The sequence below is a fragment of the Fonsecaea pedrosoi genome (genome assembly GCF_000835455.1).
Source record: "Fonsecaea pedrosoi CBS 271.37 unplaced genomic scaffold supercont1.8, whole genome shotgun sequence".
Taxonomy (NCBI): Eukaryota; Fungi; Ascomycota; class Eurotiomycetes; order Chaetothyriales; family Herpotrichiellaceae; genus Fonsecaea; species Fonsecaea pedrosoi.
The window spans coordinates 1,271,642-1,297,574 of NW_013550608.1; the positions used below are offsets into that span (position 1 = coordinate 1,271,642).

General features: G+C 52.4%; 10 protein-coding genes across 10 annotated transcripts; 4 read left to right on the forward strand and 6 right to left on the reverse strand.

Annotated features, from left to right (window-relative positions):
* Positions 1-351: 351 nt before the first annotated feature.
* On the reverse strand, positions 352-1,506 carry Z517_11766 (uncharacterized protein; the record flags this gene model as incomplete). The annotated part of the gene is made up of 1 exon (XM_013423349.1): positions 352-1,506. The coding sequence occupies one exon, from the start codon at positions 1,504-1,506 to the stop codon at positions 352-354; it is 1,155 nt and encodes a 384-aa protein (XP_013278803.1).
* Positions 1,507-2,267: 761 nt separating this feature from the next.
* Positions 2,268-4,180, forward strand: Z517_11767 (uncharacterized protein; the record flags this gene model as incomplete). Its single annotated transcript, XM_013423350.1, has 2 exons — positions 2,268-2,839; positions 2,890-4,180. 2 exons carry the CDS (start codon positions 2,268-2,270, stop codon positions 4,178-4,180), a joined length of 1,863 nt encoding a protein of 620 aa, XP_013278804.1.
* A 502-nt stretch (positions 4,181-4,682) lies between these two features.
* On the reverse strand, positions 4,683-6,008 carry Z517_11768 (3-isopropylmalate dehydrogenase A; the record flags this gene model as incomplete). The annotated part of the gene is made up of 4 exons (XM_013423351.1): positions 4,683-5,657; positions 5,724-5,792; positions 5,886-5,906; positions 5,958-6,008. 4 exons carry the CDS (start codon positions 6,006-6,008, stop codon positions 4,683-4,685), a joined length of 1,116 nt encoding a protein of 371 aa, XP_013278805.1.
* Positions 6,009-6,609: 601 nt separating this feature from the next.
* Positions 6,610-11,091, forward strand: Z517_11769 (uncharacterized protein; the record flags this gene model as incomplete). The annotated part of the gene is made up of 2 exons (XM_013423352.1): positions 6,610-6,822; positions 6,874-11,091. The coding sequence occupies 2 exons, from the start codon at positions 6,610-6,612 to the stop codon at positions 11,089-11,091; spliced, it is 4,431 nt and encodes a 1,476-aa protein (XP_013278806.1).
* A 707-nt stretch (positions 11,092-11,798) lies between these two features.
* Positions 11,799-12,476, reverse strand: Z517_11770 (uncharacterized protein; the record flags this gene model as incomplete). Its single annotated transcript, XM_013423353.1, has 2 exons — positions 11,799-12,254; positions 12,312-12,476. 2 exons carry the CDS (start codon positions 12,474-12,476, stop codon positions 11,799-11,801), a joined length of 621 nt encoding a protein of 206 aa, XP_013278807.1.
* Positions 12,477-12,979: 503 nt separating this feature from the next.
* On the reverse strand, positions 12,980-14,277 carry Z517_11771 (uncharacterized protein; the record flags this gene model as incomplete). The annotated part of the gene is made up of 5 exons (XM_013423354.1): positions 12,980-13,114; positions 13,169-13,289; positions 13,348-13,752; positions 13,836-13,908; positions 13,974-14,277. The coding sequence occupies 5 exons, from the start codon at positions 14,275-14,277 to the stop codon at positions 12,980-12,982; spliced, it is 1,038 nt and encodes a 345-aa protein (XP_013278808.1).
* A 2,230-nt stretch (positions 14,278-16,507) lies between these two features.
* Positions 16,508-17,623, forward strand: Z517_11772 (uncharacterized protein; the record flags this gene model as incomplete). The annotated part of the gene is made up of 2 exons (XM_013423355.1): positions 16,508-16,662; positions 16,717-17,623. The coding sequence occupies 2 exons, from the start codon at positions 16,508-16,510 to the stop codon at positions 17,621-17,623; spliced, it is 1,062 nt and encodes a 353-aa protein (XP_013278809.1).
* Positions 17,624-18,907: 1,284 nt separating this feature from the next.
* On the reverse strand, positions 18,908-19,646 carry Z517_11773 (60S ribosomal protein L20-B; the record flags this gene model as incomplete). Its single annotated transcript, XM_013423356.1, has 3 exons — positions 18,908-19,060; positions 19,202-19,563; positions 19,631-19,646. The coding sequence occupies 3 exons, from the start codon at positions 19,644-19,646 to the stop codon at positions 18,908-18,910; spliced, it is 531 nt and encodes a 176-aa protein (XP_013278810.1).
* A 554-nt stretch (positions 19,647-20,200) lies between these two features.
* On the forward strand, positions 20,201-21,679 carry Z517_11774 (uncharacterized protein; the record flags this gene model as incomplete). Its single annotated transcript, XM_013423357.1, has 1 exon — positions 20,201-21,679. One exon carries the CDS (start codon positions 20,201-20,203, stop codon positions 21,677-21,679), a length of 1,479 nt encoding a protein of 492 aa, XP_013278811.1.
* Positions 21,680-23,687: 2,008 nt separating this feature from the next.
* Z517_11775 (uncharacterized protein) lies at positions 23,688-24,705 on the reverse strand (the record flags this gene model as incomplete). Its single annotated transcript, XM_013423358.1, has 4 exons — positions 23,688-23,738; positions 23,798-24,071; positions 24,135-24,467; positions 24,524-24,705. The coding sequence occupies 4 exons, from the start codon at positions 24,703-24,705 to the stop codon at positions 23,688-23,690; spliced, it is 840 nt and encodes a 279-aa protein (XP_013278812.1).
* Positions 24,706-25,933: the final 1,228 nt, after the last annotated feature.

A 25,933-nucleotide genomic window follows, 5' to 3' on the forward strand; every position in this document is an offset into this window, starting at 1 on the left:
CCTTACCGCAATAGCCGGGCGCTATAGATGACCCAGCATTGAAGAGACTGCTAGGTCCCTGTGCCGAAGAAACACCGGAGGGTGGCCGCCATTAATTGGACGGCCAGGGCTTTCTTCGGACGGGGTGAACGTTCGAAACGAAATTACAGCCGCCTCCCCGGAAGGATGATGACCACTGTAACAGCGACAATTACTATAGATGTTGACAATGACAACACGGGCCAAGAGAGAACTTCTAGACAACATCAGATCGCCTTATCCCAGAAGTGCCTGTAGGACTTTATCGAGTTCTTCGGCGCATCTTTCGTGGCTCTTCATATTCATCGAGTTGTTCTCTTTTTCTGTGGCGACTTAATGCGGTTGTGACTCGCCGTCCGAGCTCATCGACGTCAAAGAAGCTATGCTAGGAGAGGCGTAGCTTCTCGCGCCCTCGGTGCTTAACAGCACAATAACAGCATCTTTCAACAATCCTGCGGGAGGAGAATCTGTCAAGCTGATTTTTTTGATTGCAGCAAGTGCCGCGGCTCCACAAGGCCCAGCATTGACATGATGGGATTGGAGATACTGGATGGATTCATGGCATTCCATGTCTGAGACTGTGATGCTGATATCGACTGCTCTGGAAAGGATTGGCCAGGAGATAGGAGAGACAGTTCCACAGTTCATACCATTCATGATGGTTGCCGATGTCTCGATTGTGTTCCATTCGCCAGATCGGAGGTTTTGGTGCAAACATGCAGCAGTCTCAGGCTCTACGGCCACCACACCAATGTGTCTGTCGTCAGACTTGCAAAAGACCGCAACAGAGTGACCCAAGGAGCCGACACCGATGGGAGTGACAATCATGGTCGCTTCCAGCCCCTGGGCATTGAGTTGCTCCTCGACTTCAAGCAAGAGTGTTGAATAGCCTTCCACGATCCAGGCCGGGATTTGTTCGTATCCGTCGAAAGCATTGTCTTGAATAAGAAGGCCACTTGGCGTCTTCTGTGATTCCTCAAAGGCCGTTGAGACGGCATCATCGTAGGTGCCGGATATGACCGTGACTTCTGCGCCTTCCCTCTCGATCTTTTGGCAGGTCTCATCGTCAGCAAATCTGGACATGAAGATCCGAACCGGGACGCCCAGTATCTTGCCCATTCGCGCCACAGCCCGGCCGTGGTTTCCTTCGGTAGCCGCAAAGAGTGTTGCCCTCGACCTCTTCGCTGCAACTGAAGCGTCTTCAAGGCTCGAGTCAAGGCCAAGTCCATGCTGCTCAGCGATCGCACGGAAAGTACCCCATGAAGCACCCAGGATCTTGAAAGACGGCAATCCGAGCCGGCTACTTTCGTCTTTGACGAAGATTGCTTTGACATTGAGCTCTTTGGCGAGATCGTCCAGGGGGACAATCGGGGTCTTTTTGTACCCGGGGAGGCGCTTGTGGAAAGCCTGCGCAAGGGTTATATCTGCATCGTACGTGTGTGTGTAGGATTGAGCCTGCGGATTCGCAAATATGATTGAGTTGGACATGGTTTTCCTAATTAGAGCAACGCCACGTCTCGTCAATTGATAGCCCGGGGAATGCTCTGCGGACCTTTTCTCGAGGGCTGCTTCTATCCGCAAGCTACAACAATCCTACCTCATTGGAGGGTTTATGATTTCTCCGATGATGGAACTCGGGTTGTGGGAGGGCGTGAGAGTCAGCTTCCTGGCAATTGGTTTTGCTAGTGGTTCCCGGAAATGACCCGGACGGGCACAAGTTACAGCCAATGTAATCCACAAGAAGTCTCATTGATTCAAGTGACTTGATCTGTTGTCGAGGATTGAGATGATCCTATTCTCCTTCTCCCAACCAGGGATGCGCTGGAGGGGAACTCAAGGGCTCGGGTTCGCATGAATATTAATCCGTGACATCCAATCATGTTTGCAGGGACAGCCCGGCTCAAGGCTGCAGCAATGACGATGTTTAACAGGACAAGAGGATCAGGCTGGTGAGGCTGGTGGCTGGTTGAGCTATCTCACCACACCTGCGTCAGAGGTCGACCTGCCAGCTGGCGTGTCTCTATTGGCCGCTTCATTGCAAAGGCTACATATTCTGCCAGCAAATCCAGAAGATGTGACCCCTGCAGCACACAGCACCCGCGTGCTCCCCAACTTGCTCACCAGTCGACGAGAGTGGGTGTCGCTCGCACATCTCAGTGATTGGCTCTCGACAATATCCCGCGGCCCAAGCGCACTAAATCTTGGTGTTCTGTCATCTGAAGGGGTTGCTTTTAGTGAAGAAGCCCGCCATGGCTGGGGACGAGGTGAAGAGAAGGAAGACTCCTCGTCACAAACATGGTGATCCTGGACTGCCAAAATCCCGAAAGCGATCCGAGGATGATAGCACGACATCGAAATCGCCCGCCACCGCCGATAGTCCCGCCGATATCGATGCCCTCAGAAAGGCCAGACTCACATATCTAGCCAAATCTCCCGAGGAACGCCGAAAAGATATGAAGTACGAGTATGTAAAACGGACAAAGACGTCGGAAGCAGACGAAGAGAAGGACGAGCGCCACAAGGCTGTGCGAGGCCAGGTCATTGATCGGGAGGATCGAAAACCTGAGCGCCGTTCCACCACGCGCACAGATAGCAATCGACGAGCCGTAGCGCAAGACGAGAGCGAAGATGACTACGTTTATTCCAGAAACGAAAGATCATCCGGCGCAGGCAGCACGGGCGCAACACAGATAGAGACATCTCGTACCCAGAGAACGAAATCCCAAAGTCAAAAGCCCAAAAAGACGGAAACAACGCGAAGAGCGCCGGAGCGACGGTATACGGAGCCAGCCAGAAGGAAGGAAGTATACGTCTTTGATGAGTAGGTCTCATTCATCCGGCATCATACCCCAGGCTGACTGCATTTTCCAGAGTACCCTGCGCAGGCAAAGAAACGCATCCGCTACCACGTCGAATGTCTATTGTGACCGAGAAACCACAGAAACCCGAGATCAAGAGAAGCGCTACAACTGTAAAACCCAAGGTTGAAGTGGGTGTCGCAAAATCCGAGGTCACTGGAACGCCCAAGAAGGGATCAGGCCTTTTGAGCGGACTTCTGCCACCTAAACCAGCACCACAAAGAAAAGTCTCTTGCCTCACTTGCGGTGACGATGAAATTCCAGTGGCGCAATCCGCTCTCCTGCCTTGTAAGCACCGCATGTGCAATACATGCCTCAAGCGGGTCTTCAAGATGTCCGTTTCCGACCCTGCGCACATGCCACCTCGGTGCTGTACGGATCAGCACATTGCACTCAAGCACGTCGAGAAATTGTTCGACGACAAATTCAAGGTACTTTGGAACCGCAAGTTTCAAGAATACAAGACCAAGAATCGAGTCTATTGTCCGGGTCGGAAATGCGGCGCCTGGATTAAACCACACTACATCACCATAGAAAATGGCCGGAAAGTGGGCCGTTGCAAACAATGCAAAACAAAGGTTTGCCCGACTTGTTCTCAGAAGATGCATACGACTCGTGAGTGCCCCAAGGACCCGGAGACAAAGGCTTTCATCGAAACGGCGAAAGAGAAAGGTTGGCAAAGATGTTACAGCTGTCACGCTATGGTCGAGTTGAAGGAAGGCTGCAATCATATGACATGCCGCTGCACGGCTGAATTCTGTATGGTATGTGGTCTGAAATGGAAATCCTGCGACTGCCCGTGGTTCAACTACGAAGCTGTTGATGCGAATATGGGGGATCCTATGCGCTATCAACAAGAAATGGACCGACGCCGGGATCAAGTCAACCGTGATGAAGAGCTCGCTCGACGCATGCAACAAATGGGGCTAGGCGACGATGGTGAAGGTCCAGCTGCTCGTATGTTTGGGCTGGGAAATGGAGCGAACCACCACATGAATCAGAACTTCATCCAGCAAGCGCGTGAAGCGCTGACGGCCAATTATGCACAAGCGGGCCAGGCTGCTATGGGCCTTTTAAATGGCTTCGTTAGGGGTCGAGAAAACCCCTTGCCTGGTATACCCATGGAGATGGAACAAATGCTGGAAATGCTCGGGCAAGGTGGTCGTATGCGCGACCCAGCAGAGGGCGAGGATCCAGGACGGAGGACTGGGCGACGAGCGGCAAATAGACGAAGACAAGCTGGCCTCGACGAAGCAAGAGGAGCCGACAGACGAATTCATGATTGGGTACATGGCAGGGCTTGATATGATAGCAACCGGTTCGCGCATTAACTGGACGACGTCGTCCATGTTCTACGAGGTGCAAGTCTACGATTGGGCTCATGATCCTGGGATTTTATACGGACGGATGGGCAGGAAGAGACGGAAGGGCGCTCGCGATGGTAATCTTCGGCTTTTGGATACCCACGGGCGAGCGTACCACGGTGTTGGGAATATCGACGGGGTCAACAGACCAGATGAAAGGTTTCGTATCTATCATGAGGTGATATGTATCTCGATGAGCCAGGCCCCAGACTACAAGGGCCTGTACAAGCAGACGTTTATATTATGTGACGGATGGACTTTTTTGACGAGATGCAATGACTCTCAGGTTCAATGACAAGGGTTTGGGTTTCTGTGCAAAGAGAACAACTTTTCATTCGTAACTGTTTTCCGTAACCCTTGGACAGAACAGCCACATGCCTTCAGGTACGTAGAGTGGGTGTTTTAAAGTCTACAGAGATAGGGGATTCTTTCTCGGCATCCTTCACACATCTTTGAACAGGCTCTCCAGCTCTCTCGCCACCGCATCGCCGACTTCGACGGTCGTGTTTTCTCCGCCAATGTCCTTGGTGACGATGCCCTTCTCGATGACAATCTTCACGGCCTGCTCCACGAGTAGGCTCTCCCGGGGCATGTTCAGACTGTACAACAACATCATTGCGACGCTCAGGATGGCGGCGACGGGGTTGATGACACCCTTTCCGGCGATGTCCGGTGCGGAGCCGTGGATGGGCTCGTAGATGCCGTTGCACAGTCCCTTGCCGTCTGGAATGCCGCTGAGACTGGCGCTGGGGAGCAGGCCGAGGCTGCCGGGGATGACGGAGGCTTCGTCGGAGATGATGTCGCCGAACAAGTTCGACGTGACGATGACGCCGTTCAGGGCGCGGGGGTTCTTCACCATGATCATGGCGGCCGAGTCGATCAGTTGGTGTTCGAATTCGAGCTGCGGGAACTCCTTCTGCATTGTCTCTGTAAAAACCCGGCGCCACAGGCGGGATGTGGCTAGGACGTTGGCCTTGTCGAGACTCCAGACCTTGGAGGGAGGGTTCTTCGCCAGGGCGAGGTAGGCTCCCAGTCGCGTGATGCGCTCGATCTCCTTTCTCGAGTACGGTTCGCGGTCCTCGGCCCACTCGTTCTCGCCGTCCTCGGGTTTTCCTTCGACGCGCTCGCCGAAGTAGATCCCGCCGGTCAACTCGCGGACGATCATGAAGTCGGTTCCCTGGCAGACCTCTTCCTTGAGCGGGGAACGTGAGGCGAGACTGGGAGAGGCGAAGAAGCAAGGTCGTAGGTTGCCAAAGGTGCCCATCTCCTTGCGGAGTTTGAGGAGACCCTGCTCTGGGCGGACCTTGCCCACGCCATACTTGGGACCGCCGATTGCGCCGAGGAGGACGGCGTGGGCGGATTTGGCAGCACTCAGGGCCTCGTCCGTCAAGGGTGTACCGTGGGCGTCAATCGAGCACTGCGGAACAGTACCAGGTCAGAAATATGGGCGGGTTTCGTACCCCGGATGGGACTGCACACTCACCCCTCCCAGCAGATGGTCTTGGAAGTTGAACTGGACATCCTTGGAGCACTTCTCTACCACCTTGAGGACCTGTTGCACACCATTCCATCAGTCACTGTTTGCCGTCATTCATTTGACCTGATTATAACACAGGTGTTCAAGATCTCTCGGATTTTCACAGACCTTCACAGCCTCTTTGGTCACCTAGAAGCATCCGACCGTTAGCGACGCCTTCGACCTCTGCAGGATACATACCTCGGGACCTGCATAGTCGCCAGCAAAGACGACAATATTGTACGCTGGCATCTTGGCTCTTTTGGGTTGTGCGTGCAGATGAAGTGTGGCTAGTAATTATGACTTCAGGTCGCTTTGTTCACTTTGAATTGGCACGTTGAATACATGCGAGTTTGCTGCTCTTTTGTCTGACGGGGAATGTACTCGCCGATATCGGGCACTTCACGTGCCACACTGGGTGCCACACACCCGCAACCTGGACTCGAAACTCGTCTGACATTTTCATTTCTCTGCCGCAGTCCCGCAAAAACGGTCTGTCAATGGTCGGTCATTACTATCGACACTGTGCCGTCTAAAGAACAATATGTCCCTCCTCGATCCCAGACAGGTCAATGGCGGACTCTCTCAAACGGCCCACGGTCAATGCCACTTTAGGCTCCAGGCAAACTCTCCCTGCGCCGACTGGCTGGCTATCTCCAACATCTTAAGAGGTGGGAGCGAGCCTTTGATGTTACATGGAACAGACATGATCTGCATGGGAAACCTACATGGGCTGAGTGACGTGCTCGGTCAGGCAGCATCATTCTGGCCAGACACATATCAATACTCGAGGGCCACATCCAACCTCATACTACACAATGTGCTTACATCGAGGTAGGTTTGTCGTGTGAGAATGGCTTACCTGCTATCCAACAGTTCAGATTCACTGTTCGGTCCCGCATACGAGGGTCCGTCCAGGAGCTTTGACTTTACAGTCCTCTTTGAAGACACAATTCTCACAATTCTCCCTGCGGCCCTCTTCCTTGTCTCTGCCACTGCAAGGGCAGCGTGGCTGACAAGCAAACCGAATAAGGTCAATACCTCCTTAAGCCGGTTAACCAAGCTTGTGAGAACTACTCTACAGAGCTGGATTGGCAGAATAGCTCACCCCTCACAGGTACTCCTGTCTGCATTTGTCACAGTACAACTGACGGTGCTTCTCGCTCGAGCAACAAACTCCGAGGTAGCAACAAAGGCTTCTGTTGCAGCAGCCGCACTTGACTTTGCAGCATCGTGCGTACTTTTTGTTCTGTCGTGCTTCGAGCACTCGCGTTCAGTGACACCTTCCACCATCATTGGGCTCTACCTGATCGTTTCGTTGCTGTTTGGCGCTGTCCAGCTCCGGACCTTCTGTCTGCTCCGCGGATATGCCGCCAAAAGCATTGCCAATCTGTTGTCCCTGTCGCTGGCGATAAAACTGGGAGTCTTGGTCACTGAAGCGGTCGAGAAGCGTGGAATACTCCTGGAACCATATCGTGATCTTCCTCTGGAAGCCACTAGTGGTATCTATAACAAATCCGTGTTCTGGTGGCTAAACCCTCTTCTAAGGCTGGGGTTTAGCAAGACTCTGAGAGTTGACGACCTGTATAACCTGGATGAAAAACTGACGTCGGCAAATGTTGCTGCACGTTTCAGAAGAGCCTGGGAAGATACAAAGGAACATCGCCGGTTCACTCTCTGCTTCGTGTCGGCATATGTCTTGAGATGGCAGCTTTTGGTCTCGGCTTGCCCTCGCCTCTTCCTCATAGGCGCCAAATTTGCGCAGCCATTCCTGGTTCAGCAAACGATTCAGTATGTTTCCAACCGCACCACTCAGACGGCCGCTCTCGGGTGGGGACTGACAGGAGCATACTTCCTGGTCTATCTCGCTCAAGCTATTCTGGAGGCCATGTCTCGTCATCTCCTTAATCGTTGTGTTACCCAAGTTCGAGGCGGGCTGGTTTCTCTGCTCTACCAAAAGTCACTTGAGCTCAGCATCGTCACAGTCGACCCGTCAGCGTCTTTGACCTTGATGTCATCCGATATACAGAGGATTGTTGATCCACTCGTGTTTGTGCATACCACCTGGGCCAGCATTGTCGAAGTTTCAATCGCCATATATCTGCTGTATCAGCGCCTGGGCAGTGCATGCTATGCTCCAGCGATTGTTTATGTCCTCTCGATGCTGGGGACCGCCTGGGTGGTCAAAGTAATCGGTCGGTATCAAAAGCGATGGCTGAACGCAGTCCAGACTCGTGTTTCGTTCACGTCGGCCTTGCTACATTCTATAAGGAACGTCAAACTCCTCGGCATGTCCTCGATCATCAGGGATCGCACTCAGGGACTTCGACAGTGGGAGATCAGCGAATGCAAAAAGTATCGTATCATCAACAATTATCAAGTTCTCATCCAAAATGGACACATCGTTTTCGCACCGTTTGCAACTTTCCTGGTCTACTACATCAGGTCTCGCAACACCGGAGAAGCCCTCGATATAGCGACCGCGTTCAGCATTTTAACCATATTCCGCTTGATTGAAAGCCCCATGCAGAATCTGTTGTACAGCTGTCCTCAATTAGCAAGTTCGCTTTCATGCTTTGAACGGATACAGCAATATCTACTCTCTAACTCTCGCCACGACAATCGGCTTTCATTGTTGAACCACGATAATTCGGACGGGCACTGGGCCGGGCCTACTGTGGGCACTGAGGCTTTCGAGATGAGGGGGTTGCGAAGTGCTGGCAGTAGCACTGTAGAAGAGGCTTTAGTTCTCAAAGATTGTTCTTTTGGTTGGACTGAGCATGGTCCGCCTGTTGTGCAGGATATCGATCTATCCGTCCATGCTGGTACCGTCACCATGATCGTTGGTCCCGTGGGATGTGGAAAATCCACTTTGGTCAAGGGTATTTTGAGCGAGACCCCGGTGTCCCATGGGTTTGTTTATGTTCGAACTCAATCTGTCGCCTTTGCTGATCAGGAGCCTTGGATCCAGAATGGCACGATCAGGGACACCATTCGCGGCCCGGATTCAAGGAATATCCCATACGAAGGTGACTCCTGGTACCACGAAGTCATCGATTGCTGTGGACTAGCGGAGGATATCTCCGTCCTTGCAAAGGGTGACCAAACATTGATCGGTTCCAAAGGTATTTCCCTGAGCGGTGGACAAAAACAGCGACTTGCTCTCGCTAGAGCTGTCTATTCCAGGGCATCCATCCTTGTGCTTGACGACGTCTTCTCAGGCCTCGACAACGACACGGAGGAATTGATATTCAAGAAACTCTTCAGTCGTTCCGGACCGCTGAGACGGCAGAACACCACGGTTATTTTGGTCACACACGCTGTGCATCGTCTTCCACATGCAGATTGCATTGTGAGTCTCGATGTGAATGGTCGAATCTGCGAACAGGGCAGCTATCCCCACCTGGTAAGTCAGCGTGGCTACGTCCATAGCCTTGACGTTCAATCGAGAAAGGAGCATCGACGTCCCACGCAAGAAGAAGTCGAGTCCTCCCCCGAGGTTGGAACATTCCTTAAAGTGTCCACGGGATCGCAGACTGTCGAAGAGGAGAATGAAAATGCTCAAGATCTCATGCGAAGGACCGGAGAATGGTCCTCATACAAGCATTGGTTTCGTGCCTGCGGCTATCTTTCGAGCTTGCTCTCTCTTGTCTGGGCATTTCTCTTCGTCATTGCCAGCCAGGCACCAGGCGTGTTGGTCAAAGCATTCCCGGGCGACACTCCTTCGCAAGCGACCATATTCATCATCATCTTCGGTATAGCATGCATCATTGCCGCAATAGCCATCGTGCTCCTGGTGATTCAAATCCTTCTCAACATGCAACCGAAAAGCTCTAGCAACCTCCATCTGAGCCTTCTGGAAGCAGTCCTGAACGCGCCGTTATCCTTCTTCACACGCACCGACATTGGATCTGCCACGAGCCGATTTGGCCAGGACATGGCACTTGTCGACTCCGAGCTGCCATTCTCGTATGCCGATTTCGTGCTCTCTTTCGTATCCTGTGTTGCCGGGCTTGGACTGATGGCTGCCTCTGGCACGGGGTATTTTGCTGCCACTATTCCCTTCGTCCTCGCGGCCATGTATGGAATCCAAAAATACTATCTGCGAACGAGCCGCCAAATGCGTCTTTTGGACCTGGAGGAGAAGGCCCCGCTGTACACACTGTTTGGCGAGACGGCTGCCGGACTGGCCAGCGTTCGTGCTTTTGGCTGGGCAGATAAGTTCGCCGAGCGAAATCTGGAGCTGCTGGACCGAAGCCAACGGCCATTCTACTTGATGTACTGTATCCAACAGTGGCTCGGGGTCGTCTTGGATCTCTTGGTGACGGGGCTTGTGACAATACTGATGGTGATTATTGTGGCGAAGAGGGAATCCATCGGGCCGGGCCTCGTGGGACTGGGTCTATTGAGCACGGTCAATCTGAGCAGCAACTTGACAAACTTGGTCCGGTGTTGGACCCTGTTGGAGACTAGCATTGGAGCCATCAGCCGCCTGAGGGATTTTGTCACGAATATCGAATCCGAGCACAAGGCGTGGGAAGTCGAGCAGGTGCCAACCCAATGGCCAGAGCACGGACAATTGAACTTCACGGGGTTTGGAGCCAGCTACTCGGAGGACTCTATGCTGGTTCTGAAAGACATCAATTTGGAGGTGCGACGTGGTGAGAAGTTGGGCATCTGTGGGCGGTCGGGAAGTGGCAAGAGTTCAATGCTGGCCAGTCTCTTCCACCTGCTCGAGTTTCGCAGTGGACAGATCCAGATCGACGGGGTCGACATCTCTCGTGTTCCGCGCGAGACACTCCGCGCGAAGCTCAACGTGATTCCACAGGAACCGTGGTGGGTGACGACCGAGTCTGTGCGGTTCAACATGGACCCGTGGACGGCTGCAAATGCACCAGAACCCGGAAATCCCTCGAGCCGTCGTGACTGCGACCGCGACGCAATCTTCATTGCGACACTAACCCAATGCCAGATCTGGGCCGTCATCCAAGAAAAAGGCGGCCTCGACGCGACCATGACGCCCGACTTTCTCAGCCACGGCCAGCGCCAGCTCTTCTGCCTCGCCCGCGCCATGGTGCGGCAGAGCAAAGTCGTCGTGCTGGACGAGGTCAGCGCAAACGTCGACGTCAAGACCGACCGGCTCATGCAGCGCATCATCCGCGAGAGGTTCCGCGACTGCACCGTCATCGCCGTGGCGCATCGGCTAAACACCATCGAGGACTCGGATCGGGTCGCCGTCCTGAGCCAGGGCAGGGTGGTCGAAGTGGGCGAGCCGAGAGCCTTGCTCGGAGCCGAGAAGAGTTGGTTCAAGGATCTATACGAGTTGCGAGAATGAGAATGAGTGTTCATTCATTTCCCTCTTCCTCTCCCTCTCCCTCTTCGTCCTTCAGAGTCCTGCTGCTAGCTGGCTGGAGGAATCAAGACAACTTAATCACCCATGAATCCTTCCTTTGGGGCACCGAAATAAAGTGGAAGCAGATATCTAGTCCGTCACCAAGTGAAGCTGTCGACGGTTCACTGTGGGGGCAAAAGGGCAGAAGGGGCAAAAAGCGAACGCACAAGGCTACACGAGCACTTTATTTTCCCACGGAATTTCCTTGACAATTGTGTGGTTCTAGGATGTGTCGACTATCAAAACTCGCCGGAATAGAAATCGCTTCTAATAGTACATGTGACCACCAAGTAACCACCTAGGTCTGCCACTGTGCCGCATCCCTCTCCGTTGCCTGTGTCGTTCATGCTTTGGTCTCTTCTTACTGTGATTAGCGGTGGAGGCCCAAGAAGCGACAACGGCTGCTGTTCGGTGCGGGCCGATGCCAGACCATGGCGACTGGGGCAGATCTACGAGGTAGTGGCGGCCGAGACACGAGCCGAGTCGAGGAGAGACGACGGGTTGGGCGGCTGGATAGACTGCTTGTCCAACCTTTTTTCATCACGTAAACGACGCATGGATCTTGGGACGGGACAGACTTGCTGAATTTTATTCGACTCCTATCCTTTGTGTCTCTCGAGCACGGCTGCAAAATAGTCAAAAACGGGCAGTTAGATGGTGCACATAGTGCTTTTGCTTGGGCCTCCGGCAGCTTTACAATTGTCCAACCAACCGGGGTCCAGCTTAGTGCTGTTGTAGTATGCAACGACGCTCCCGACAGTCATAAATACGTCCGAAGTGCTAGGCGTTCCGCTCCACCATTGGTTCCCATCTGCCCATAACTTGAGTTGTAGGTTGCCGCCCTCTTTTGGGACGTTGTTGGTATTCTTGTGAACAAGCTTGCCATCAACGTAAAAAGCGACCCCAAGGTCCGGGTGGCTGTCAAAGCGATATTCGCGAAACACATCTGTGCTGAATTGGGGATCGTCTAATGACTTGGCCAAGGTCGCGCCTGGGACGGGAGAGCCATCTGGCGCACTAGACGGATGTGAAGTGAAGCTAATCGTGTTGTTCACAAGCGAAGTGCCTTTTGTGACAATCTCCATGTCAATTTCTGATCGGTCGTCCTGCGCCGCAGTTAGATCCCAGCCTCAGGCGGAGAAGGAGAGCGTGAGGCTGCTAACACGATACCAAAAGAATCCCGCACAGGCGCCACCGTTGGATCCCTCGACTTTGAAAACTGCTCGGTAGGTTCCGTAGAGCATGTCAATCTGTCGACTCTGGATACCGGCAATGCTGACCGTCGCGTAAGCACCCAGGTCTTCCCGGCTGTAGCCACGTTGCCTCATGACAAGGTGTTTCCCCTTGATCTTGACATTTGTCCAGTCATATTTCGCGTTCAAGCGGATGGTTGGATTGTCGGCGCGCTGCTAATAATCGTAGATCATCCAATCTCGGTTGAACGTGGCAGCCTCTTGATTGTTGAGAAGCAGATCAATATCGGGATATTGGGTGAAATTGTGATAAAGCCGGTGCGTATAAACATGGCGCTGTTCTTCCAAGAGCCAGCCACAGGGACAGTTGACACCGAGGGACTGGGCAACCTGAATAAGTATAAGACTGCAGATGAGAAAGTGATGCATGCTTGCAGGATGATGTTGAGCGAATTATGCTATGGGTTGTCATGTCGAAGAATGAAGGCAAACATGTCAACACCTCCAGCGGCGTTGTTCCGACGGTTTGTTGCGCTGGTTTCTCGGAAGGCAAGGCCCGATCCCAGTCTGTTGTCATTGACCTTCTGGCCCCGAGGAAGGCCCGAATTATGAGTCCCTTGGATGAAGGCGCGGTCGATCTAGTAGGGTCTGTATCTCGTATCTGTGACCTTCTTGGGTTTCGTGCCTTTAACAGGAGTGATAGGTAGACCGCTGCCGTATGGACGAAATGCCATAATGCGTCCGTCTTCGCCTGCCGTGAAAATTGTACCGTCCTGCGGAGGCTGTTAGCATGAGCTTGCAGAGATCGACAAGGTTAGTTGACCCACGGTTTCGTCTGCAAATATTGATCGAACAACCTCTCCACCATGGGCATTTTCGAGGACGATTCGCTGGTCCACATTGAGGCCTGTTCCTCGGCCCACTCGGACCAAGTCAACACGAGAATTGCTGCCAGAAGAGTCAGGGTTGAGAGAAGACGGCAGCGGTGGAGCGAGGCTATACGCACCTATGCGAGCCACAAGCCACGACATGGTCCGTGCCGCTTTGGAGGATGTCAATCACATATTCACAGGGGATAATTGGTCTCAGATCGCCCAACTGATCCGGTGCTGGTTGATCTGTTTCCGCATCTGCGTCATCAACAGTGAGAGAGTGCAGCGCCAGATTCTGGTCCGAACTCAAAGCGTATAGATTTGTTGGTCCCAAGAAGCCTGCCTTGTGAATTGGACCATGGTTGACGGCCTGAAGCAGACTGTCCTGCTCTTCCTGAATTTGGGTGTCAAACACGCAGACTACACCGTCATCGCCTCCGCTCAGAAGCAGATTATCCCTGGAGGGGTGGAAGCCCAATGCCGTGATTTCATCGTTGATCTCAGCATTCTGCCATCTGACCTTCGCTTGTCTTCGATCCCTACCAGGTTGGGTCAGTTGCTGATTTGCTTGGGCAGCACGGAAACGGGATCGAATGTGACACAAAGCCAGATGTGGACCTACCAGACGGATACGAGCGCTTCGCTGCCAAGAGCCACATCGTTCAGCCTGAGAGCCAGAGAATTGACAGGTTTGGCTTGCAGCAGATATAGTCGGTTAGCCTCAGCACCACTATGAGAGGGGATTTGTCTGTTTCCTCACCCGACTTGAAGTGGGCAACACTGGACTGAGTTCGGACGTCAAAAATTGCCACGGTCCCATCGTCTCCAGCACAAATCAGACTTGTTCCCTGCTCGTCAACCACCAAAGAAGAGAGCCTATGGGGCACCCCTTGAATCCCCATGGGGTTGGAAACCGCCAGGTTGTCCCTATCGAGGAGAAGAAGCTCATCGGCAGAAGTGATGGCAGCAAGTCCGCGTCCCGCGACGGGGGCTATTGCAAAAATGTAGACGTCTTCATGCGTGGATGGCGCACAGCTGGCGAGCGGTTGGTAGAGTTGGAGCATATCGCAGAGAGGGCGGCGCACTAGGTTGGACCAGTCGGGGGGTCAGGACAGTGATAGAACCGCTTCAGCCTTTTGGACGAATGCTGGAAACAACTGGCGGTGTGCAAGGCATACAGGCAATGAACGGGATTTGGGAAGAAAAAAGAGTACAGATATTGAGTTCAAAGGATGTAGTTAGTGGTTGTAGGCAACGAATCATGGACAAGATAACAATGATGGTGGCTTGATTTTCCCACAGTGATCAGCGCAGTTACTGTACGAGGAATTTGTACGGGAGCACGAGGCACTGCACGAGTCAGTTGAGGTTGTACGGAGGGGTAGAGATCTGGTGCCTAGCACCACCAAGAACGAGTACCGAGTTCATAGGCTACGGGGCACCCGGGGCCCACAAGCATGCCGAAGAGTCACGCTCTCCCCCTTCAGGGCCACTAGGATGTCCTGAAAGGTAGTCGTAGGTTGAAAGTGCATGCAAGCCCCTCACCTCTGTTAGGAAGGTCGTGAGAAGTCATAGCCTAAGCAGCTACTTGGGAGTAATCCTCTCTACCAAGAGCCCGCTACTGTGGCCACAAGGCTCAATGCAAGGAGAAAATAGCCCAAACACTATGTACAGTCCTTTGTCCTTGTACTCACTTGCACTCGGTCGGGTTGACAGCACAGAGCCAGGGCTTGAGTCTGTTTCAAAGCCAGCTATAAATGCCACATAGGAAGAGGGTACGAGGTACTTGTACTTGCACTGCAGGTAACTAACCTCACCTAGCCGTGCTAAGCGAGCAAACGATGTTTGGGCTGCTTATACCTATCAGGGAGACCCGAGGAAAAAGAGGGAGCGTTGGACTTGGGAGACTCGGGCCACTCTCCGGGGCACACTGTGTTGGGAAGGTTCTACCAACCAGCTACGGGAGTGCCCATTCGCTATTAGGTTAGTTAAGACGCTTCGGCTCGCGCTGGAATCAAGCATCCCCCCTCCTTTTGCCAGGCCCCGGCGGTGCCGGGTGTCAATGATGACCTACAGAACGGGGTCCCAGCAGTCTGGAAAGCCCCTGGTCAATTAATTCCCTTGCTCACTTGACAAGTAAGGACACAGGGACCCCCCACCGACGTGCACCTTGATATGCAAACAATAATTGCTGCGGGGTTGCTACCGGTGGCAGCTGCCACGCCTACCTACCCGGGCATCTAGGCATGGAAACATCTACAACTTCTACTCACTCCTTTTGGGCGACCTGCGCCTGTCATCCACTATCTGGCTTGCTAGCGGGCGCAACGACCCGTAACCCACTTGGCTATTCAGATGAGTTACAGTACCTCAGACTCGTAGGGATGCCCTTGATGGTTGGCTGCTTTCTGCAAGCCTCTTTGCGCATTTCGACGACTTGTCCTCTCCAGCCAGACTACTGTGAGCAAGCACTCACGGCACCCTAGCTTTCTCATCCCAGTTTCGGAGCATTCAGCCGTCTCTTCCACGACAAAATCTGGACGTCAGTTGGGTTTCCCCCCGACTGCCTGACTTTTTTTGCGTCACTCCACCGGCCTGTTGTACGCTGTCCGAGTTCTCCACCCTAATGCCGATGTCTACCCTTCTTGTGGATGCTCTTGCTGGCTCGCAATTCTTCATCTGACGAGATCGGCCCTCCTTCGTGTGAACTGGTGGGATTTTACCATGCCCCCCATCCCCTCCCTCCCGTCCCCTCAGGATGCATCGCACAAGCCCTGACCCGCTGCTTCGTCAAACCTGAATACGAATGTCAAATGCTCAGTGGTCAAGCTAGTACGCAAGAGAAGAGTCCAGCGCAATACAACATACCCACATCCTTCGAATCTGCTCCTACAAGGGTTGGGCTACGCTGATCGCCTAGCCAGAAGCCATTTATGGAAAATAAGAAGACCACCTGAGGCCTTTTTTCGCTCCCTCTGTGTCTTGTCTATCAGTCATTTCGCTGCAAGCCACTTCTTTCGTGCGCCCGGCATTTCAGTCGCGCATCGGGCGCAAACACCAAGCAACAGCTTTCATGTGTGGTGATACAATCCCTCTTCGCTGGGCTGGTTGATTTGAGAACGGCCGGTTTTCTGGGGACCTAGTCGGGCACCTCTGCACTCACCACCCGAATCCTAGCCACTTCATCTTCTAACCCGGGTCACCAAGTGTCACAAAATCTGTGACGGCAACGCTTGGGTGGCCCATTCTCTAGCCTAAACTGGCCACCTCCGTCGAGGTATATACGGACAAAAGATGGTTGACGGTCAATCCCAAGCATCCAACTTCTTTGTCCCTCCAAACTTCGAAGTCCATTTACAACCCTCCTCAACACCAGCGATGACTCCCGAACTGCCTCCCTGGAGGACGAGGGTGCAACGATTTGGCCGAGAATATGGCGCCTACAGAATGTAAGCACCTCAAATTTTACCACCTAGAAACGGCTAACACAAGATTGACTCCAGTGGACAATATATGTTTCCCCACGACGAGGCCGAGAAGAGAAGGATGGATATGGTGCACACAATGCTCAAGGTCCTCAGACCAAAGCATCGACGAATCACGGAAGTCCCGCACGAAATTCTCCGGATCCAGACAGATGGGTGGGACGATCGACCTCGTCGGCCTCGAGTCCTCGACTTGGGTTGCGGCACCGGCGTCTGGATCATCGACATGTCACACACCTTCAAGGATGCAGAGTTCAGGGGCGTTGACATACAATTCCAAGGGCCACCGAATCCCAGTGATTCCGTCGACTACACCGTGCCCTGGGATTACGAGGGTCCGTGGGCTTTGGGCGAAGCATCTTGGGATCTTATTCACCTTCAAATGGGATTGGGCAGTGTGGCAAACTGGGACAGGCTCTTTGAGAAAATTTTCGCCCATCTCGTTCCCGGGGGTTACTTTGAATGGGTCGAGTTTGATTTCGAGCCTCGGTGTGATGACGGTACGCTACAACATGGCAAACTGACCGAGTGGTGGGATCTCTACATCAAGTCTACGTACGAAGCAGCCGGTCGTCGTCTGCACTGGGATCCATCAGCAGTGGACACGTTGAGGCGCGTGGGGTTCAGGGATGTCCAGCATATCGTATTCCAGATTCCGTTGAATACCTGGGGCAAGAACGAGGACTATATGTATCGCATGTCACAATGGTGGCAGCTGATGATGGGTCCCGACTGGAACGGTGGAGGTGCCTATGGACTTGAAGCCATCAGCCTTGCGCCTCTGTGCACGTTCTCTAATTGGCCTCCTGATCACGTCAAACGGCTTTGCAATGAAGCACTAGGCCAGGCTGCCGATACTAATGTCCATGTCTACAACCAAATCCATATCATCACGGCCAGAGCACCTCGCCGCAACGAACAATAGGTCGCGACCCCTGTGTTCTGGAAGCGATCTCTGAGTACTTTTTGCTTCGACAGGCGATGCATCCTACTCTGGATATACAGGACGAGCAGGAACATCGCCACACTGGGAGCAGCCACGCTGGGAGCACTTGAGGGAGCAAGAGGAGAACAAAGTGGTGGATCACGAATGTCATATATCTTCTGCGTCTTACAGGCCCTTCGGTGTGTCCCTGTGTGCCACAAGGTGTGCAAATCCTCCTGGCAAGAGTTTTCCACAATCTCAAACTTCTTGTCTTGAGTGCGCCAAACACTGGATAGCCTTGTACGTTGTACAATGACGCGATATACGCCACAAAGGAGGAGGAAGATGTGATTCTTTCATGATGGTAGCGATTGACGAGCAGCGCAATGAATGGATTGGCAGCATTACGGCTATTCGGTCGATCTTCGCCGATGGTGCAACCACACGCGCTATTGGGGTCGAAGGACTTTTTATCTCTTTGGTGTGTAGCCCCTTGATAGCGAGCTTTGGCTTGTTCGTAATATGTGGATATGAAGAGGGGAAGTTTAGGAAAGGCAGACAGCGGAGAAGGAGAAGAGAGGGAGAGAGACAGAGCACTTTGAGCACGGCCGAATGACAAAGAATTAATACGCAAGGAGACGACAGAACCCATTAGTAAATGACCACGACCTTTTCTGGCTGTGAAAGGAGTGAGACATTGTCTGCTCGCATTTTACGTACGGGGTTCAATTATCATTTTGGGATTTTTCCATCGAGGTGGAAGTTCTTGCATTCATTTTGCCAGCGATCCATTCTGCTGGGGAGCCGAGTATTAGCCTTCACCACCGAGAAACCCGCAGCAGAGAGAAGCATGTCTCTGCGACTTGCAGACTGACCGAATGATTGAGCTTTGGATTGAATCGGATTGGATTGGATTGGATTGATCAATATTCTTTTTTTGCTCCGGTCCTTCATTGGTCGTCATCCAGGCAATGCAAGTTTTAAGAAAAAAACCCGACACACACAGTCTCTCGCTTTCACACCGTCGTCATTGTTTTGTTCGAGGTGTCTCTACCCTCATCCGTCCGATGGCTTGCTTGGACTCCTCAGCCTCGAATAGTTCTAAACCCTCTTCCCCGTTTTTTCAGATTCTCGTGTCACAATGTTTTCAATGACCCCCGTTACAGCCCCTCAAACCAACATCTCCTCTTCCGTAACTGCGAATCTAGACCGTTAACCCTCCGTGTCGCAAGAACCACACATCAACGCTCGGCAAATTCACTCTTTGGAGGATCGACGTGAAGCTTAGGCGAAGGTGGTGGGTCTCTTGGAGGTGAAGAGCTTCTTTGAGCGGTTGCTGCGGTGGGGGAGCGGGAATTTGAGGTTGCGGGTAATCAGCTGCTTGATGTATGGTCGCTTGACGTCGTTGGGGTTGGTGATCTCGACGACTTTGAGGATCTAGATGGCGTATTATTAGCAAGGAATAAATTTTTTGGGGGACATTTCGAAAGGAAAAGGTGGAGGGTTTGGGAGAAATTTGGATTTTTCTCAAAGAGCAGGGAGAAAGGGAGAAGACACTGGCAAAGGGGGAAAACGTACGTGGATGCTCCTGAATCGGGCACGATGTCTGGCAGCCATATCCTGGTACAGGGCCTCGACGGCGTCGGTGCGGCTCATCTCTCGGTACTCCTTGTACATGTTGTGCGTGCCGGATCGCGAGTCGTATCGGATCCAGATGCCGAAGTTCTTGACCTTCAAGGGCCGCTTCTCGTGGATGACGTTGAGGGACACGACCTCACCGGTGGATTTCTTGAGCTTTCGCAGCTTGGACAAAAAGTACCAGAAGCGCGACTTGGCGACCACGGTGTTGGGTGCGAAGATGCGCATGCGGTACAGCTTGGGCGTCGGATTCGCATCGGTGGGCAACGACCGGCCGATGACCTGGTATTCCTGAAGGCGACCTGTATGGGCAGACGAGTCTGTCAGTTTTGCGTTCTATTTCGAAGAAACAGTTGCTGCCATTGTGACAGGTTTGGGTATTCATTGGAGGTCGAATTTCCATCTGAAGACGGGGATCCTTCTCTTTTGACGCTCTGCTTTTTGGGGGCTTCGAGATCCGTTGGTCTTCTCATGTATACGTGTCTTCACAGGCTTTTACATCGTTTGTTCTGTGCGTTCCATCCCAGAAATTCCCCAATCAAAAATTCCTCGCAGGCGCTCTTCGACTCGGCAAAAGGGACTTGTAGGAAAAGAATTGTGGGTGCGCAGACTTACCCATCTATACCGGGTTAGCATTTCAAATCTCCAGAGACGGGTTCTTACATACCTTGACTGTGTGTGATCGACCTCAAATCGTGGCTCGTCGTCGATGTGCTTTGATCGCTGAGAAAGTCCAACTGCGAGGCTTCAGAATTCAAGTTTCAATCTGGGTTTCGTGTGCCAAGAATTCGTTTTGGCTTGGCGCTCCTTCCCCTCTGCACCGTGATTGGTTGGCCGGACTTTCTTCGTTTTGTCCAGGGAGCCCAAACGACTTCGCTCGTACACATTGCTCTTCATTTGTCCTTAAAGGTAAGTAATTTTACCATAGCATTTGGTCAGATGGGGAGTATCTTTGCGGATTTTCACCAAGCCCAGCGGTTAGGGCATGGCCCTTTGCTTGCATCATGCCTCGCTCCCATCGACACCGAAAGGGATCCCCGTCGACTCGAGTCATTTGCCCAGATCTCCAATTATCAGACTGTCTCGTCGGATGTACGATATCACATCATTCAAGACCGCAATGCTGCAAGACTGCCCAAAGCCGAAGCAACCGCTTGGGTTGACATCTTTGTTGATCTATGGAAATGCGTCAAAGAACTTGTCGCTCTGCGGCAGGGTACCGGGGCCGGTGACTGGTCCAAAGCCTTCGACGCCTACAAGGACTTGTGCAATCATCTGGTTAGAGGATACACAAATCATGGGTTTCAGGCATGGACTATTCCGTGCTTAAGTGTTGCAGGGAAGTACCTCCGCATGATAGCCATGAGAGCAGACAGTGAGATCAAAGCCAAAGAGGGCAATGGAGACGTCTTTGCGAGTGGCTTCTCAGACGATATCATGGGCGACACAAACAAGAACGAGAAACTGGAGCAGGCAGCCTGGACCATCAACCGAATGTTCACAACATGCTTGAGCGACCGAGCCGAGGAGAATGAGTCACGCAGATGGGGCATTTACAGCACCACCAACTTGCTGTTCAAGACATACTTCAAACTCAACTCGGTGTCGCTTACAAAAAATGTCATTCGTGCCTTGGAAGCCGCAGCAGATGACATCCCTGATCTGGTTCGATTTCCAAAATCCCACCAATGCACATTCAAGTACTACCGCGGAGTTATTGAGTTCCTGCAAGAGAACTACATTGAGGCAGAGCAGAATATGATGGAGGCATTCCAACTGTGTCATAAGGACTCGATGAAAAATCGCGAGCAAATCCTGACTTATCTCGTCCCGGCACACATCATCAACCACCATCAACTGCCCACCAACGCCCTATTGGCTCCTCATCCAACCCTATCAAAGATCTTCACACCATTATTCACTGCCATTCGCGCAGGCTCACTCGCTGCCTTCGACAGTGCTCTTTCAGAAGCCGAAGCTGAACTAGTCAAGCGCCGGGTCTATCTGACTCTTGAGCGCACCCGCGGTCTCTGCCTACGCAACCTATTCAGGAAGGTCTTCCTAGCAGCAGGATGGGAGGAAACCAAGGATGCAACCACCGGCGAAGTGACGGGCAAAATACGTCGAACAAGGATCCGCATCGAAGAATTCGAGGCCGCAATGCGCGTGAGTTATAAGGGTGCCACAGATGTGTTGGTTGATCGGGACGAAGTTGAGTGTTTCTTGGCCAATATGATTTACAAGGTACGTCGTATTGCCTCTCTTCATCATTTCTCCGCGCCCAATCGCCCCAATCTTCTTTCAAACAAAGACATGTCTCGCGCGAAGAACCACCGAGGACTACTGTTGCCTTGGCGATGGTTGGATGCCTGGTACAACATGGTCCATGTAACTCAACCAACGAAAGGCTTTTCTTGATCCCTGACCTAGAAAGGATTATGCTGATTTGGAATCTTTGGTCCCTTCGCCCCTAGCAGAACATGATGAAAGGCTACATCGCTCGCGACCGAGGCATTGTCGTACTTAGCAAGGCTGGCGCCTTTCCTGGTACGGGTGTCTGAGCACGAACACATGCCTTGCAACACTTGATCGATGTTGGCCGCCACACCTCGCGGACTCGACGGCTTGTATATCCGACAGGCAGATTTGCGCAACCTCGATCTTTGAGCTGATGCTATTGGAGCAATGGATGTATCGATGTCACACCCAGCACCGACCACGGTGCCGAGTTCAACATACCTACACTAAGGGCAAACAATCTTTTCCCAAAATGGACCAGTCCCGATGGAAAGAGGGCATGCATGTTGCCGGAAATGCAGTCCAATGGCCACCTGTGCAAAGGTACAACCTACGAGTGGTGCACAGTTCTAATTCAAGGCCGCCATTGTTCTGGCCTTTTGTTCTCAGGAATGACTGGTTCTCGATGTTCCTCAGGTGTGAGCCACCTCTTCGGCAAGGGAGAGTCGAAGTCGACCCGGCAGATAGAGCTGTTCGGCCTAGCCACTTCTGGCAACAATCGCTGGTGAACATGGCTCAAGTCCTAAGGGCAGTGTCCACACCTCCATCCTGCCGGGGAAGTACCACGGATCACAGTGGAATCGAAAGAGACAAGGGCCTGGGGACGAGAAGAGTAAGGAAACGGCTGATCGGCACATGGGAACGCGCTCCTCTTCTAACCAATCACGTCAGACTTCTGGGAAGTTTTCACCATGGAGGCTGAAGGCTGAGCGAGTTGAAGGAGGTGTGGATATGACCGGCCAAGGTGGGTGGTCATCAGAGGAAGATGTTAGTGCAGTATATTTCGACCCACTTTTTTCTTGAGCCTGAAGAGAAAGACTCAAGATACGAGTCCTTACAAACACAAGACAAGTATGAGTATGGTCAAAGGTACTCGGTTCCCTGCACACAGTCCCGCTGTGTGTGATTTGACCATCCAAGGGGTCCAGTCTCCGGCAAACTCAAATCCACCTTGTGCCCCTGTCTATGGAGTACTCGTACCTCTCGTTGCCTTGAGCTAGGCACCACTGCCTGCATTAGCGAAGCCCGGCCTGGACGGAGGATGTATCGACCAGGAAACGCAATCCAGGCTTCAGCGTGGCCTCAACTACCTCGTACTGGTTGCCTTTTTTTGCGACCACAGTGGCCCGGAATTTACGTGAGGGAAGGTAATGCCTGTCAATCGTGACTGGCTGAAAAGGGACGGAAAAGGAAGGACATGCAGGTGGATGGATCGCAGTTGCCCACCTTCTCCTTTTGTACGCATTTTCTTTATGAGCCTGGCGGAATCAGAAAGATACTCAATTTCAAAAGTCTGGCAGGCTCAAGTCAATGGTCTCTCTACAGCCGGTCAAAATACTGAGTTCCATTGCGATAGATTTTTCTTTGCTCCCTCAACGAGAAAGCAGTTTGAGCCCGCTGTATTCAAGACAACAAGGATTGAGTTGTTTTCAAAAAATCCTGATAGATAGCAATACTGCAATAGCAGACAAAAACCCGAGCAAGTTGCTTCACCAACCACTCACTCACTCACTCACTCACTACTCTCGTGCTTTGTCGTCTGGTGATCCTTTTTTCTCTCTCTTTCAGATAGACCCCGAAATGGTAGTAGTACACAACAGTCTTCATTTCCCCCTCCCGTCCTTGGGGATCGACTTTGGCCCATTTTCCAATAGTGGACAAAACAGGCAGGTAGGTAGTGTTGGTGGTTTCTTTTTTCTTCTGGGATGATGATACAAAAAAACGTAGCAGAGCAGACATAAATTGTGGCATCTGACGGGCACAATATCCCATGAACTCCGTCCGCACGGCAAAATTGGTACAAATTTGTGGTGAGAGTAGATGTTATATCCCTCACGGAGCTGGCAATTTATGATGGAAGGGGGACTAGCGTGATACAAACGGTACATTATTTTCCATCAGTCACTCTTTAGCGAGTGAATGGTGACGTAAAGGGCGAGCGTAGTGTTTTGAGATCGTCCTGTCATCGTACTTGGTCAGTCCACGCTATAGAACCTCAGGGGGGAAGTGCGGGCATACCATGTGGTTGCACATGGCGACGAAGAGATCAAAGAACAAGGTGCCGCCTTGCTCCATCTCGACCTTCATGGTGCCGCTCTTCTTGAAGTTGTTGCGGCTGCGGATGATCAAGGTCAGGTATTGGGCTCGAAGCTTCGAGTCAGAGTCGGGTGTATGGCTGTAAGCGTAGCGTGCCGACGCGAGGATTGTAGAGATCTGCATGCCCTGTCGCAGGCCTTGTTTGCGGAGGGCAAGGCGTTTGAGTTCTTCAAGGCCATACAGTTCGGCTGAACAGCTGGGAGGAGAGTGTCTGTTAGCATCGGCAAACAAAGAACGCAAGTAGTGGGGCACAACGTACTATATGACCGTATCCCTCATTAGGACTTGTTTGGTGGCATGATGATATATGGTCACGTTGGAGCCACTGGCTTCATCTTCCAACTCCCAGGTATCCTTTTTCTTGTTATGCAGCAGCTTTGGATAGTAATCTCCTTTGTAGAGGTATTCCAGCACAGCAGACAGAATCTCGGGCTGTTCGTCGGGTAAGTTGATTCTTCTGGCGTTGGATTCAAAAAACTGGCCTTTGCAGGCAGCGCTGAAGAAGGGGGAGCGCGAGAGGACTTCTTCGTGGCCGGCAAAGAGTCTCTGTTCGGGGCCAACGCAGATGGTGATGATGGCCGAGGTGAGGGTACTGTAGCAGGAAGTCAGCCATCAGAGCCTTGTGCTTGGAGGATATATGTCACTTACCTGCCGACGGGTGGGCTTGTATGAGTGCTGTGTTCTCTTCTATGAGACCTCATCGACTCGGACCGTTGGAGACCCCGAGTGACAGATTGCTCTCGGAACGAGGACTTGGGCTTTGTGGATTTGCTTGTTCCATAGCGAGAGGAGAAGCTGTTTGATGTTTGGGGTCTTTTGTTGCTGAACATGATTGTTTTCAGCTCCTGCGCTAAAAGAGGTCTTGTGTAGCTTATGTGGGAGAGTCACAAGTAGAAACGAGAGTCAGTAGCAGCGAATGTGATCAAGTCAACGGTGGCAAGGAAGCGATAGAAGGCAACATTGGTGCACGTAAAAAACTCAGAGGACAAAGGCAGGGGAACAAAACTGCCTGAAATCGATGGAATAATCAGTCGGGACGAGGAAGGAAGAAGAACACTTGGACCGCGGGCGAAAAAGAGCTGCTTTTTGATGGTCGGACATGGCGGCCAGCTTGCTCCCCTTTCAGAGAGCAGGGCTACTGGGGAAGCTTATCAATGTAACAAGTTTTCCCAGACCGCATGAGCCTAGAAATGAAGCTGGCGGAAGCCTGACACGCTCCCGCCCTCGCCGCGTCTCAGGTGGAGTCTCCTCAACACGAACCAAGCACGGAGGCATGTGACTGTTTAATGCAAGCACTTTAGGGTGTCGTGGGTCGTCTGGGGGCTGACTGTTGGCAATATGACTGGGCTGTCCGTTGTGACTCGACTCGGCTGGCAGCTTTCGCCCTCTGGCAAGTCTTCCTCTGGTACCCATCGCCCACCCATGTCTGTTCGGAGTTGCAAGGATACCCGGGGGACCAGAGCTAATAGTTCTGCAGGCGAAGCAAACTGCGTCCTCTGTATCGCCACCCGAACTTTTGTCCACTTACATGCCGAGTCCCGTCGGGGTCCAAATCCCCAGATTCGACTGATCAACTGTGAAGAGTCATAAAACCTACATGGCTAGCAAGCCACTTCCAGTCGGTGTAGCCGAAGCACAGATCGTCGCTGGCAGGTCTGAAGGAGAAAAGAGTAACGGAGTCCTACCGGAAGACTAGGGATGCCTACTCGTCTCGAAGTGTCCCTTGTATGTGACATTGTAAAATGATGGTGTACAGGCCATGTCTATCGGCGGAGTAAGGCGAAAAACATGAAACATCTAGGCGTCGTCCCTGGCATGCTACTCACTTGCCCGAATCAAGAAAGAACCCAGTCCTCGGCTCTGCACTTAATATGGTGCTTGGATGCCATTTGCTGCTAGTTTGTGTGCCCTGGCATTAGTGCTATATAAGTCTGATCACATCCATTCCCCCAATCAGCTATGCGTGTGTAGATGAAGCAATGAGAGCAGAGTTGGGGCCGATTCATCTATGACGATGTTATGTTGCGAAAGAAAACCTCCCGGATCTCAGTGGTAACA